The following is a 14,029-nucleotide window of genomic DNA, read 5'->3' as shown; positions in this document are numbered from 1 at the left end:
GATTAGGCTTCAGCATCCTCTGTTTGTGTTATCCACATGTCACTTGTGAACTTCAACGAAAAAAGCCCTGGCTTTGTTTTAGTCTGTCTTGAGATTGAATAAAAATTTATCCGCATCCAGGAGGAGTGTGGATTAGGACTATTGCTCTGGAGTGATCTGAGCTCTTAAAAAGTGGAAAAATAAACATGAGGAAAGGTGGAGTTCCTCTCAGAACTATCTGTGCCATGAAAAACATATCTGTATTTGGTCAGTCACTTGCTGCTTGAGAGAGTAACACCAGGACCTAAGGAGTGTTTACATGGCCCCTGCGGAAGTGCTGCAGGAACCCGTACCTGCTGAGGAGTTAATCGCCCTGAGATACCCTAGAAGCATGTTTGCTGGGGCTGTCTGGCGTGGTTGTGTTACCTGCAGCGATCCTTTCCCAGCACAGCCATACTTTGCTCTTTTGTGATCTCCTGCTCTCTGCTGCTGTATTTATTGAGCTTTCCTTAATGACAAAATTGAATTAATTCTTAGACCTTTGTTAGTATCGTTCAAAATTGGACTCTTGCTTTCAGGATCTGATCTCCGTTGTTCAGTAAGTCACTTTGTTTTATTGGCTATTTGTTTTCTGTAAATCATGCGAATGATCTAAAACTGAACAGAAAAAAACAGCAGTTAACAGGAACTGCTGTGGTTACTCTTACAGTTCTTGGATTTTTGAAAATATACCTGTTCTGGATATAAGTTACACAGATTTGTTTTCAGGGTGGATTTTCTGTAGGCCGTATTTTTGCTGGCTCTGAAGAAGTTTTTTCAGAATAGAATGACTTGAAGGGAACATTCAGTTTCGGTGTGTGGTGTTTTTTTTCTGAAGTCTGGATGACTAAGGAAGGCAAAGCTATTTATTAAAACAGTACTCAGTTCATGTGCAGTGAAATCTATTTTAAATATTTTTAAATACTATAAAAAAAACCCTCTGCAGTGGAGAAGGAAAGTCTTACCCTACTGGGTTGGTTTGTTGGTTTTGTTTTTTTTTTTTTATAGTTCTGTTCCAAATCAGCCTCTGCTTCAAGGAAAATTTTTTTCTTCAGTAATATGCCTTCATTCTGAAGAGCTGCTGTAGAGATAACAGTTCACTCAGTGCAATGATTTTTCTTAGCAAATAGATTGATTGGAAAATAAATTGACCAGCAGATTGTATACAGGCAGGCTGCTGCATCCTCAGAGCTGTGTCGGGTTTAATACTGAAACTAAAAGCAAAGAAAATTTCCACCTGCTTTCTGGAAAGCACGAAGGAAACAACCCTGCTGAGCTGCTGAGTAAGTGGCTTTTCCAGCTCTGTTGCTGAGGTCAGGAGCCTGGGTTTTGTGAAGTCTTATCCTGCTCTTAAATTTTCGTAGCCCTCCCTAAACTTTTATTTAGACAATTAATAAGCACGAGCCCTGAAAGTTCTGGGTCTGAAAGAGATATGTGACAGTCTGTGGTGGAAGATATTTGAATGTTGCAGCTATCCATCATCTCATTCTTGCTCTTTAAAAAAAAACAACTAAAATCCCATCCCACTTGTCTCTTTCTCTTCTGCTGTATGTGGCTCTTGCCCCCTGTTAGACGAGGCTGTTTTTTCTGATGAAAAATCTTGTGCCTGAAGCCAGGACAAGGCACAGGTGCTCATACACCAGGATTCAACCTGACTTTCTGCTTGACCACTCCTGGCCATACGGTCCCCATTGCCTCCCAGCCTCACCTGCCTTTCGCACCCTCCCTTGTGAGCCTTTCTCTGATGGTTCCAGTACCTTGCGGCAGTGATGGAGATGGGTTGCTCTGCTGGCTGTTTTTCAGTCTTAGTGGCATCAGTGAAAGTCCTTCATCTCCATGTTGGCTTGTCCTTGTCTTAAGAGGCACTCGGGCACACTTTCAGGCTGGACCTATGCTTTCTGCTCCAACTCCGTTGCCTCCTTCCGTTCATTCCGTCTGCCGTTTTATCCTACAAGCTGTTATATGTTTTTCCTTCTAATCCTGCCATGCTTTGCCTGCGTTTCCAGCTTCTTGCATCAAGCTCCTTCACCTACCTGCTGTGAGCCTGGCCTTGTTGAAGCACCCTTAACCCGTGCACCACTAACGCGCTCCTTGTTTGTCCCCCCATTGCTCAGAGCACCCCTGGGGTGACCCCAGAGAGCAGGTTTCGGAGCCTCGCAGGGCATGCAGTGGTGACAGGCACACGCACCGGCGCAGGGAGCACCGAGAAGCACCCTCACCTTTGTCCGACGGTGCCTCCGAACACGGGCATTCCCCCTCGGAGGATCGCCGGAGATCTCGTCACCCAAGTGAGGCTAGTGATGGCCATCAGCAGGAGTGGAAATCAGCCAGTCAAGGAAGGTCCAGGACACATCCCAGCCTTGACCTGGAAAGAGAGACTGAGCATGGTGCCCGTGACCACAGCAATAGCTGGGAGCTGCGGGAGAGGAGGGCGGCCGGCGGGGAGGCTTGGAGACCTCTCAGTCTTGACCTGGAGTCAGAGCGTGGGCTTACAGACCAGGCATGGCACAGCAGAAAGACAACAAGGCAAGACAGGGAAAAGCACCTTCCCTTTCTTGACGTGGAACTGGAGGCTGAGCAGGAGACCTGGCGTCGGGGTGGCAGCCAGCTGCTGCGCCCCGAGAAACACAGCTCTCGTCATCAGGGCCGCTCGTCACACAGGATGGTGCATGACGAGAAGCTCCGTGATGCTGAATCTAGAGGTGATCATAGGAGGGGTGAGGAGAGAGACTGCCAAGGGGCAGGACAGAGGAGACGTTCCCCCTCCCCACATGTTGTGACCCAGGGGAAGGTTGGAGACTACCAGCGAGACTCAGGTAACCGAGGGATGGGGAAGGTGTTACGTACATGTGGGGATGGACCTTTGTGCACCCCATCCTGGTGTCTGAAATCTGTGTTGTTTCCTTTGAAGATGCTTATCTGCAATAATGTGTACACAGTGAATCCTGCCCAGGTTTCTCCCTTATTTAGTGAAAGTCTTCTTATTCATCAATGTTCTTCCTCTGTTTATTTCCTGACGTGTTCCATGACATCAGGGAGGATGAGTAAGAAGATATTGTTGGAAATGGTGCCCTTGGTGTCCTATGTTTTAAGAAAAAAAACAAACATAGAAAAAAAACAAAAAACAACCACCAACCAGCTTTTATTTTCTTGATATATGTTGTGCTGTGGTCTTGCACAGGAGAAAAAAACCTCAACAAATAAACAAACAAAAACCCAAATGTTATGATTACACTTGTATTTTGTTGATTTGGGATGCAGGGCTGTAAGTGAGGACGGTTTGCTTAAGCACTAACAAGCCAGCAATTTCCATCTGCTTCTTATTGAAAACCCTGCTGGCAACATAATCAGTTCACTTTGGGGAAAGTTTAGTTGTGACACTTGGTGTCCAGCTGGGCTCCGTTTGTAGGATGGGGTTCTTGTCAAATTCTGTACAAGTGGATTTTTCTGGGAAACGTGTACCTGTGTGGTTCTTGATGTTCAATAATACTTGGGGGCTGGTGAGCTTTAAAGATACAGATCCGTCTTTCTGCTTTTAAAACCACACTAGGGGTGGAGGCGACCTGTCTCTTATTGAAAGTAGGAGTTTAGAGACTCGGATCTATGTCTGGGAAGCTTGTGCTTTAAGCCATCTAACTTGGATAAGGTGGGAACGATGATGTGTGTGCCTCTGAAGATGGTGGAAGAATTATTCTTCGTCTTTGTCATGCCAAAGTTTTCTTTGGGGAAGTGGAAGATGTTAATCAAGTCTTTATATATCATCAGCTTGTGATTTGTCCTGATGAAATGTGGGTCTGAGTGACTCGGTACCCCATCACACTGAGTCAAAATAGCCAGAAGCTCACGTCCTTTTCCTGTGGGCTGTGGTCATGGTGAGCTTCGTGCTCCCCTGAATGCAGGCAGAAGTGATGTGGAAGTAAAGTTCATTGTCCTCAGAGCAAATGAAGCCTGGCACTGATCGGTGTGAAGAAAGCTCAGCCTTGGGCTGGCCAGCAAACAATTGCTGGAAATACGCTTTTATTCTTCATAGAAGTAATACTGTACAGGAGCCGGTCAGCGACCCCGTTGGTCATTCCAGTGTGGTAAAACTGTGTTTACCTTGACCTTGGAAGCACTCTGAATAATTTAACTGTGACCAAGCTGGTGCTTTTTGCCAGAGTTCTGGTGCTGGCCAAAGATTGCAGCTCTTTACAGCTTGGATTGATGAAAGTGTGCTGGGAAAGGCCAGGTCATACGCTTAACCGTAACATGCCACAGCTGAAGTTTTCTTCCTATGCTAAGATGATTTGTAAGAGGGGTGTTAATTGCTTAAGATCATTGATCGGACAATTCAAACAAAAAAGCAGAAACCCTCCCACGCCTCCTTTAATACCTGTAGAAGAGGTGATTTCCTCTTCCATGGTTTTATTCTGGGTTGATGTGTGAGGTCAATTTGAAGTCTTCGGGGTGCTTGGTGGAGCGTGGTGGTAGTTTGTTTATGCACAGAAAGTTTTTCAAGATCAGTTGGTTACTTCGTGTTTTTCCCTTGGTCTTACAAGATGGGAAGGAAACTGAGAGGCAGCCCAGTAAGATGCGACAGGTATTGATAATAAATGTGTAAATGGTGCAGCTGGAGGCGTGAATGTTTTTTGAGTGAAACATTCTGGGATTGAGGTGGAAGAGGGACAGATGTCTAGAGTGTTTATATACTTCGGACGTAAAGCAGAAGGCTCATTTAGATGGCTGAACAATACAGTTCAGACTGCAGATGGAAGGAGAAGGCATTCATTGTGTGTGAGTGAAGTCATGCGTTTTATAACAGGGATACAGCGGGACTCCTTTGATGGCCTGGTGCAAATAGACTATGGAGAGACTCTCAAAATGCAACATTTTAAATCAGTTGGAGATGGTTTAACTTTAAAATAAACAAATAAAACTGTACTCAAAGCAAGAGCTGAACCTTGTATGAACTTCAAAAATGTTTACTTGGCTGTTTTCTCTTGGTGAATTGTAAAATTAATGGATCAGCCCAAGGAATTGTCTAAAAACTCATGTGGGTGTCCCAGGCAGCTTTTGCAGCCCATATTGCTCCAGCAGTGTGTTCAGACTGCTGTACTCGTTACAGATGTTGGGATGCTCTCTGCTGTCCAGTTTTACCAGTGTATCTGTATCAACATGGTGTGAAAAATTAAAATTCCTTTGCTATCACTGTGTCAGCAAAGACTGCTTCAAGGGACATGGCCTCTTTTGCCATGTAGTTGCGTTTTTCATATGAGACATGATGTATCAGATGTTTCTATCTGCATAGAGAAACCTCCCTAAGATGTGTGCTGCACCCCAGCTAAAGGTACTCTCAAACCAGCTGTCTGGCAGGTACACTGTCATGGTCTCTGGTTCCCTCGAGTGGAGCTTCTGTAGGTGGCTGAGGAGATGGTGAGGATTTCTTTACCAAAACGTTGGGAAAATGGTTGAGTTAATTGTTTTCTCTCGCAATTCTGTAGCCACTAAGTTGAGGGGGACGAAGCAAGCCATGTATGATACACCCCGAAGCGAACAGGAGTTGTCTGATGCAGAGATTGCTCGGAAGCTGCAGGAGGAAGAGCTCCTGGTAAGTAGAGAGCATGCATTAGTCAACTTGAAGGAACTAAGATAGTCATCATTGACAACTGTTACTTGCAACCCTTTTATGTATCATCCTGACTTCAAGACTTAAAGTGTTGCTACTTTGTGTTCTGATAGTTAATTTTGTCTCCCATAGGCAGTAACAGCTGGCATCCAGCCAGTAGAGCCCTATTTTCTGAAACACACAAAAATTAAATGGTTGGAGCAGAGTGATACTAAATTAACATTTCCAGGCACGTGAAGATGGTTTCTAGTCAGTGTGATCAGCCCAGAAGTGAGACAAGCCAGTGCCCATCTTTGAGAGGGAGAGCAGCAGGGTGGGCAACGCGCTGTGGTGCGGCCCAGCAGATGGATAAGGGCAAAACTCAGCTGAAAAGCTGAAGTGACAGTTTGGTGTTGGGTTGTGGGGTAAGTATTGAGCTAGCTAAGTACACTTGGAGAGGATGGTAGTGTATTTGTGTGGACAACTCCTTGCCCTGCCCAGTAGATTAATTCAGAGGTGTTACTCTTTTGTCTCTTTTTTCTTCCTCCACGGCCCCCCCAGGCTAATGAGGCAGATCAGAAGGCAGCTCAAGTAGCCCAAGATGAGGTAAGCAAGAAGGCAAATGTTTGTGGTATTCCTCCTTTATTTTTTTGTGGAAACTGCTAAACCTCACTTGTTCCCTCTGACCCTGTAGTTCGTTTCTCTCTTTGTAGGGGAAGCTCAGGGCTCCCGTGGGGTTTGCTCTGAGCTGTTTTTCACGTATATGGTTGGACCGCCCAAGCAGGAAGTTGCACTGCCTGTTGCAGCCATGGCAGAGGAAGGAAGTTCATGGCTGTGTGAGAGCATCTCTTGTAACTGAGCCCGAAAGGAGACTATCAGAGATGCTGCAAGATGAACCTCTGGTTGAAGGAAAAGGAATAAAGGGCAGAAGGGCTCTGCAAATATGGTTCTGGCAAATGAGGGATCCACTGGGCATGCTGCATGTAGCCAGTCTTAATTCTGCTGTCACTTGATTTCTGATCACAGATGGGTGAAATCCTGGCTTCGCATCCTTCCCATTCAGCAGCTGTCCGTAGGAAAGGGTTTAAATAACTCAAACCCACAAAGAGCAAAACTGCCTGACACACTCTCTGTATTTTCTCTCCTAGGAAATTGCCCGGCTCCTGATGGCTGAGGAGAAAAAGGCTTTCAAGAAAGGGAAGGAGAGAGAAAGGTCTTCCTTTGAAAAGAGGAGGCATGATCAAGACTGGAAGGTACATCAGGCTTCAGGAGGTGCCACAAATGAAGTACTATAATGTTATTCCCATTTTCAGAGGGAGGTGAGGGTGTGTGGTGAGAGCAAAAGGAATGATGCAGACTCTTGTATCCAAAGGGTCTTGCTGCCTGTTATGCAGCTGCTTCCCAAGCTTTTGAAGCCATCTCCTTGGTTAGATGCTCTTTGGCTTCAGCCTCAAGCAAGGTAAGCCTTGGGCTTTGGCCTTGGAGGTTGATGCTGTATGTCACAGCACCTGGTGGCCTCCCTGGAGTACTGCAAGACCTCCTGGTGCAGGACCTTCCTTCTGCTGAAGTCCTGGCTGTAGCAATAAAAGCAGTAGTTAGTTCTGTTTGTGCACCATGGCTGCTCCACTTGTCACTCCACTTCATAAACAGATTGGCTCTATAACGAAAGTATTGAGTATTATCAAGTCTAGATTTTTGTATGAATAATACTACAGAGGCTTGACTGGCCTCTGTTAGTGATAGGAAACAGATTTCATGGTCTGCAAAAGTGAGGTGCTAAAAGGGTGTATTGTGTTAATCTTGGGGCAATCTGGATGGAGCTCTGATGTTTTCAGCCTCCTTGCTGTGTTTGAGGGGTTGCGGGAGCACAGCTGCCGGCAGCTGGTCCCTCGTGCTCAGCCCAGCCACGCGCACTGTCGTTACGCACTGACAGTGTTCGACCCCAGCTTCGGGACGAGTCCCCAGCACTGCCTCATATTTAGAGCAAAAATTGAGTTTGGCTCAGTGAGGCTGAGTTTCATTTACTGGAAACTAGTCCCGATACTGCCGTTTGCACGTGTCTGGCTGTAGCTAGTTGTGTGTATGAACTGATGTGCGAAAGGGACTGCACAGAGCCTTGGCAGCCTCGGCGCGCTGGCTGATGTCCCACAAGGCAGGCAGATGAACTGCTTTCCCTTCTTCTTTCCGTCAGCATGATGCAAGTGAGTCCACACGCTCAAGGTCAAAAGAAGGACCTGAAACCCAGCGACACAGAGGTGACAGGTCTTCAAGGTGAGCTTGAACTGGCTAGTAAAAACAGGGAAGTGCAGTGGGGAAGCTGGTCAGAAGCTGAATCCTAAGGAGGAGTTATGGGGTGACCAGCCTGACCCACCCTCGAGGGACTTGGTAGAGAGCAGTGGTTTTAGCACTGAAAAGAGTTGGAGGGCCTGGAGCTCCTGAGGTGTTCGGTGACATGTGTCATTCTCTGTGCTTGTGGCATTTGTCCATATTAGTCTCCCTGCCCAGCGTTGACAGAGATTGATGAGCTTGTGCAGTGACATTTGTTAAATGGCAGAGAAGCATTGAGAGGGTTAAAGAGCTTCTGGGGATGTGAAACCAGATGTCATCTCTGGGCAGGAAGGAGTAATCATGACGCATTTGCACAGCTGCTCCCTTGGGTTCCTGCTCCCCACTTAAGCCCTCTACACCGCTCTCGCTGCTGTGCGTGGACACTCCTGTGCAAGCAAGGATGTTGTGCTTTGGGGTACCTCATCCCAGAGCTGTATCCCAGTGCTGCTTCTGAATCACTTGATACCCTGGCCTGATGCTCCTCATGAGAGACTGAACCCTGGAAGTGACCCTAGTGGCTTTGATTTCCAATCCAGATATAAGCCTAGAAATTCTTGTTGAATTTGCAAAGGAAACAACAAATGAGGTGTGCAGGTGGAGACAGAGAGATCTTACTAAAATGCTCGGGGGTTAAAACTAGACAAATATTGAACACTTTAGAGTAGTTGCTCTTTTGAGCAAGGTTTGCATCAAACCTCATAATGAAAATTCTTGTTTCCTAACAACTTGAAACCATTATTAAACGAAAGTGGTCCATGGGAAGTCGTAAATACTTTGTTTCTCACCATGGCAAAGTTATGGGCTGGGTGCAGAGGAGCTGGTCTGCAGGTGGAAAGTCTGGGGCACAGTTTGCATCAAACTGACAGTATCAGAGCAGGCAGCTGAGATGTTTTTGCCACACTTACGCCTTTGAGTTTTTTCCCAACCCTTTTTTTTCCCACTGTGCTTGGCAGGTCACAGCCTCTCCTCGATGACTTTGAACACACTCGATATTACACAAGCCAGTCCAGCCCTTTGCGCCATACCTCCAAACCCGAGCACTCTCCTAAAGGTAGGATCAAGCCCATGGTTGCCCTGGCACTTGGGTTATTGTGGGCTGTTTTCCTGACCTAACCAGCCTGCAGGACAGGACATTTGAAAGAGGAGTGCTAATAGAGAGGAAGAATGCCCCAGCAGGCAGGTGATACTGTTTAGTGTTCAAGTTGGACTTGCTGAGCACGTTACAGGCTGAGACTGAAAAGCTGCATGGATTTGCCTTTAGTTTGTCAAACTGTTCTCTGCTTGTCCTCTGTGATCTCTTAATGATAAATGACTGTAAATCCAGGCAGCAAATGAAGGAGAAAAAATATGAAGACAATGACATGATGGATTTTAGGTGACTCAGTAGTATCAAACAATCCAATACAAGATGAAACCTCGCAGTATCACCTGTCTGTCTGGTGAACGGGATGATCAGACAGAAGCTTGTCCTGAGAACAAGCTTACTTTGTTCTTATAGCACCTCAGCACTGCTTTGTTGTGCCTAGTGATTTCAGGAAATGAGCCAAGAGCCATGTGGTTAGGGTCACCTCCCCAGTTTTTTAAATCTGAATGCCAATTGTGTGAGTTATCTGTAGAGTCTCTCGGGGAGGAAAGGGGCAGACAGAGTTTGACTCAGTTATTCAAATTTCTTCCAGCTCCCCTGATTGTGACTAAATGTGCAGAGTTTACTTCCCAAAATTTGAAGTTTGGGAAGCTTTTACATTCTGTCTTCATCAAACAAGCGGGAAAGTTGATGACACTTCATGTAGTCTCTAAGCTCAGTGTTCATTCCATTTTCTTCAGTGACACTGTGAAATGTGGCTACGTTGATGTTCATGGCCTAGAAGAAATGCAAATGTCTCCCTGTCCTGTGGACCTGTCCTTCCTTTTGCTTGCATAAAGCAACAGGTGGTTCCCATTTTGGCATTTGACTTTACCAGGACCCTGGAAGTCTCACGGACATCCAAGAGGGCAGGACAAGTAACAGATGACTGCAGGTAGTACTTTCTTCACCAGGATCTATCCTTACAGATTTTTTCTTTCTGTTTTGCTTTCTAGGTTCCCGTAGGAAGCAGTAAACTGTGCTAGCCTTTGCTTTGGTACTGACTCTTCTGTAGCAAACATTACTGGAATTGCCAGGCAACTTTCTCAATTCCTTACCCAATGGGAGGTACACGCTCCACTCCCAGGATCTCCTCTAAGTGTCATCATATCAATAAGGAACACTTGTTTGTTTTAATTACTTACTCATATGTGATCATTTAAGCAGTGCAGTAAAATCTAGCCGCCACTGAGCTGTGTGAATCAACTAGCTGATTTAACAGCTCCCTCTTATATTATTTTGAGGATTTCCTTTTATTTTTATTTTTAAACTTTAGCTGAAGCTTTGACAAATAGATGCACACATACAACAGGGAGGAAAATCCAAGGAATGAGTTGGGTTATGGCAGTGCAGCAGAACGTCAGAAGTACAAGTCCTTTCCAAATCAGGATGACTTGGCAAAGAAAGTTGTAAGAGGAAATGCGTTTCTTCCTGTGCTGGATAAGACAACTGAGCCAACCTGACAGAGTCATGCTAGCTTGCAGAAAGGAGAGAGCATCTTTATAACATACACCAGCAAAAGCCAGAACCTGGGACTAGTGAGGAAGAAATTGCCTACAGAACAAAATTTCTTAACTGCTGTATTTCTTTCTAGGGTTTCCAGCAATTTGGGTAGAGTGTGTAACCAGGCATTTAGCTCTAGGATATAGCATAGAACAGTTAAGAGGAAATACAATTTCAACTGAAATTAGACCTTATGTTCATGTCTCTTAAGACGTGCCAAGGAGTTGATGAAGCTGAGTTGTGGATTAGGAAGAATCAAACAAACATTTTTAAATGCCTTAAGGGACCTCTGTGGTCACCTGCTTTGAGCTTGGGTGTGGTAGAAGCCAAGGAATTTCACTGAAGCCAAGAAGGAACTACTGTAGCTCCTAGCTCAGTTGCTGATGTGCTTGCACACAGTAACCTGTGTCTGCACCTGCGTATGTCCTGGAAACATGGGACTGAAGGAGGGCTATGTGAGCATTGAGCAATGAAACCAAAATCTACAGTTACAGGCAACTTTGAGCTAGACAGAGTGGCGAACAGTCCACACAATGTCCCTGCTGGCTGCCTCCCCTCTACGCTGTTCCTGTCCAACACCCCAGGCAGACTGGGGTGTTGGACACCCTGTTGTTTCACCCCAGGATGAAATTGTTGGTCTCTAGGGCATAGCAGGGTCTGCAAGAATAAGTTGTCTGTGTAGATTAACCCATGTAGTGTTGGGGTTTTTTAAATTTTTTTTTTCTCCTTTCAATGGCTTCTTTTCCCTTCACTCTTTGGAAATGATTCTTCTCTTGCACCAACAAGTAGCCTTTTCCCTTGACCTCCTCATTTCAGTTCTTTTGTCTGTTTAATCATTTTTTTTGCTGTTTTTTTTCTTCAAGTCCATTTTTGAACTGCAAAACCAAGCATCTGGAGACTGGCTTGGAGTCAGTTCATCCAGTACAGGCTAGCTATTGATTTGACAGTCTGGTTCACAGCAGCAAAGCCTGGCTGTGTTGCCCCTGCAGCCCAGCTTCCTTATTGCCCGGCTCCAAGTCTGTCCTACCATGCTCTTTGTCTTCTGCTGTTGGGTTTGCTGAGGAGGGAAGCAGAGCCGTGACTGTACTTGCCCTCATCATCGATTCGCCTGGGAAAGGAGCCGGACAGCTCTGTAGAGCTTTATGGAGAGCACGTGCTGGTGGGGAGCACCGATAGGAAATCAGGAAGAGATAATGGCTCTCTGCTCGTGCACTAATACACAATTCAAGCCCCAAGGCAGCTGTAAGGCTTTACGCTTGGCTGTTGTCCTTGGTCAGGATAGTTACCAAGGCAAATCACTAGGAAGACAAAGCAACTCCTTCTTCACATAGGTTGCAAGGGTATGTTTAATACCACAGCACAAGCCCTTGCCTTAACCAACAACAGAAGATACCCATCTCCTACCCCCACTGGCGAGTTGGCAGCAGTTTGTTACCTGTGAAGAACCAGTTAACCCCCAGTAGACCTCTGCCCCAGGCATATACTAGCCAAAAGTGTTGTAACGTAGGACTTCAGCAGCATCAGCAGCATCCCGCTAGCAGCGTACCCTCGCTTCCAGACTGTGAGCTTGTTCACCTGCAAGAACCCTTAAGTGACTTGCAAGCTTTTGCTTGCTGCTGCTTCTCGGGAAATATCCCAGCCAGCGGCTAGATTTTACTGTCCTTGCCATGTTCTCTCTTGTAGTTCCATCTCTGTCCATTCAGAAGCATTAATGTTGTTTAAAGGATCCGGAAAAAGAACAACATAAACTGTTATTTTTTTTTCTTCTTTGTTTGATAACTTGGGCCAATGTGGCAACCACATTTGCGATGATTTTATTTTTTAAAAATTTATTTTTGTATTTCATGTAACAGTTAAAATTTCTGCTGCTGAAAATGGCAGTTTTTTTTTTCTGTGGGTTTTTCCCCTCCATTGCTATCAGAGTATTTATTGTTGTGAAATGGTTGTCTGGTGGGGTTTTATGAACTAATGCTTTCTACAAATACCCCACTCCAGGCCCTGCTGCTGGTGTCATCTGGTGCACTTGTGAAAACTGGATGGGGAAAAATCCTGCTGAATCAGAAAGTGGTTGTGCTTTGTACTGACTGTGTATGGGGAAAAACGGTGACCCTCAGCACAAGGCAAGGGGAAATCGCCAACTAGGAATTCAGCCCTCCATGGGCTTCTGGCTGGCTGTGATGGGCTTTCTTGCACTACAGTTGGCTGCTGTAACTTCTGTCTTACTCTAGTCACAGAAGTCAGGAAGGCCCTGAGCCCACTGACATTTGAAGAGCCTGTTAATTCAGGAGGGATACTTGGGAGTATCCAAGTTTGACTTCAGTGGGAGTGGGTGGAAATGATATGAGAGGAAACTCCGGTTGATTTTGTTTGGAGGCTGGGTAAAGTCTGAAGAACACCTCAGTGCCTACTCTGTGGAGCTGCAGGGTGTCTTTAATGGACTCCTTGGGCCAGCCAAGCTCTCCAGCCATGGCATCAAGAGATGAGAGCCCAAGGGAAGGATCCCAGGAGCATCTGGTGCTTCCTTGGATGCCTCCAGGGAGCGCTGAATGCTTTCTGGGCTCTTTTGCTCTGTATCCTCCTCTAGTCCTTACCTTTTTATTCTTGCTCCCTACATTTATTCATTTGCTGTCTCTTGCAAGTGTTTCTCCTCCAGTTTTATTTTCCTGTAGCCCTTGTGAATAGAGGGGCCCTGAGGTTTTGTTAAAAGGGGCTGACACCTATCTCTAGAGAACTGGAAATGCTACAAATGGTAGCAAGGAAAGCATGTAATAAATGGGGTATAAACAGAGAGTTGTTCTTCTAATATCCCTTGTGAGCCTCCTGCAGTCAGCAGGTTAAAGACTTCCTGAGGCTAAGGTTGCAACTGGACATGTTTACTAACTGCTTTTGGAAGGAGATTCCATGATCTCATTGAAGTCAACAAGAGTTAAGATCATGGATGAACAAGAAGCCAGTTCATCTTGGGGCTCAGCAGCCACAATTCTGCTGAGAGTCAAGAAGATGCAGCTGTGTCGCGAGGTGCAAAATCAGCACCTCGCACTTGCCCTGGAAAGAGGCACAATGAAGTTGATCTTTTTAAAAGAAACAATCAGAGCAATATTTCCTTTCTATGACAGAGAAACGTTTAAGTAACTTTGTTTTTTCCTTATCTTCTCTTGCCAAGTTTCAGTAGCTTTGCCTCTGGTTTTACTCTGGATTTAATAGCATGTTGGAGCCCTTGCTGGGACCCCTGCCCAGGTGATTCAGGTCTTGCATCCCTTTCTGATTGTGCGTTAACAAGGCAACAGGTGCCACGTGAAAAATTCATCACCGTGAAATCCTGGCACTTCCACATCTCCATAGTAGGCACATCCCACCAGCAAGAGCTCTCGCCACCTCCTTGCCTCCGTCCGAAGCACAATGGTCTGCAGAAGAGAGGTCGGGTGAACCCGAGTGATCGTGCCTTACATGCAGGGATACTCGATGTCTTCAGC

General features: G+C 45.8%; 1 protein-coding gene across 1 annotated transcript in view; it reads left to right on the top strand.

Moving 5' to 3' along the window:
- The window catches only part of CCDC50 (coiled-coil domain containing 50), a 39,484-nt gene extending 29,439 nt beyond the window's left edge, over positions 1-10,045 (top strand). Inside the window, exons 6-12 of the mRNA XM_086618622.1 lie at positions 2,133-2,834; positions 5,499-5,605; positions 6,164-6,208; positions 6,751-6,855; positions 7,794-7,873; positions 8,884-8,981; positions 10,010-10,045. Coding sequence (XP_086474748.1) covers positions 2,133-2,834; positions 5,499-5,605; positions 6,164-6,208; positions 6,751-6,855; positions 7,794-7,873; positions 8,884-8,981; positions 10,010-10,029 — 1,157 coding nt within the window. The 3' untranslated portion in view covers positions 10,030-10,045. The remainder of the gene's footprint in view (positions 1-2,132; positions 2,835-5,498; positions 5,606-6,163; positions 6,209-6,750; positions 6,856-7,793; positions 7,874-8,883; positions 8,982-10,009) is intronic.
- The last annotated feature ends 3,984 nt before the right edge of the window (positions 10,046-14,029 follow it).

Source organism: Tauraco erythrolophus, chromosome 11 (genome assembly GCF_009769465.1).
Source record: "Tauraco erythrolophus isolate bTauEry1 chromosome 11, bTauEry1.pri, whole genome shotgun sequence".
In the NCBI taxonomy this organism is placed as follows: Eukaryota; Metazoa; Chordata; class Aves; order Musophagiformes; family Musophagidae; genus Tauraco; species Tauraco erythrolophus.
Note: the sequence above shows the minus strand (reverse complement) of the source record. Positions and strands in the feature narration are given on the sequence as shown.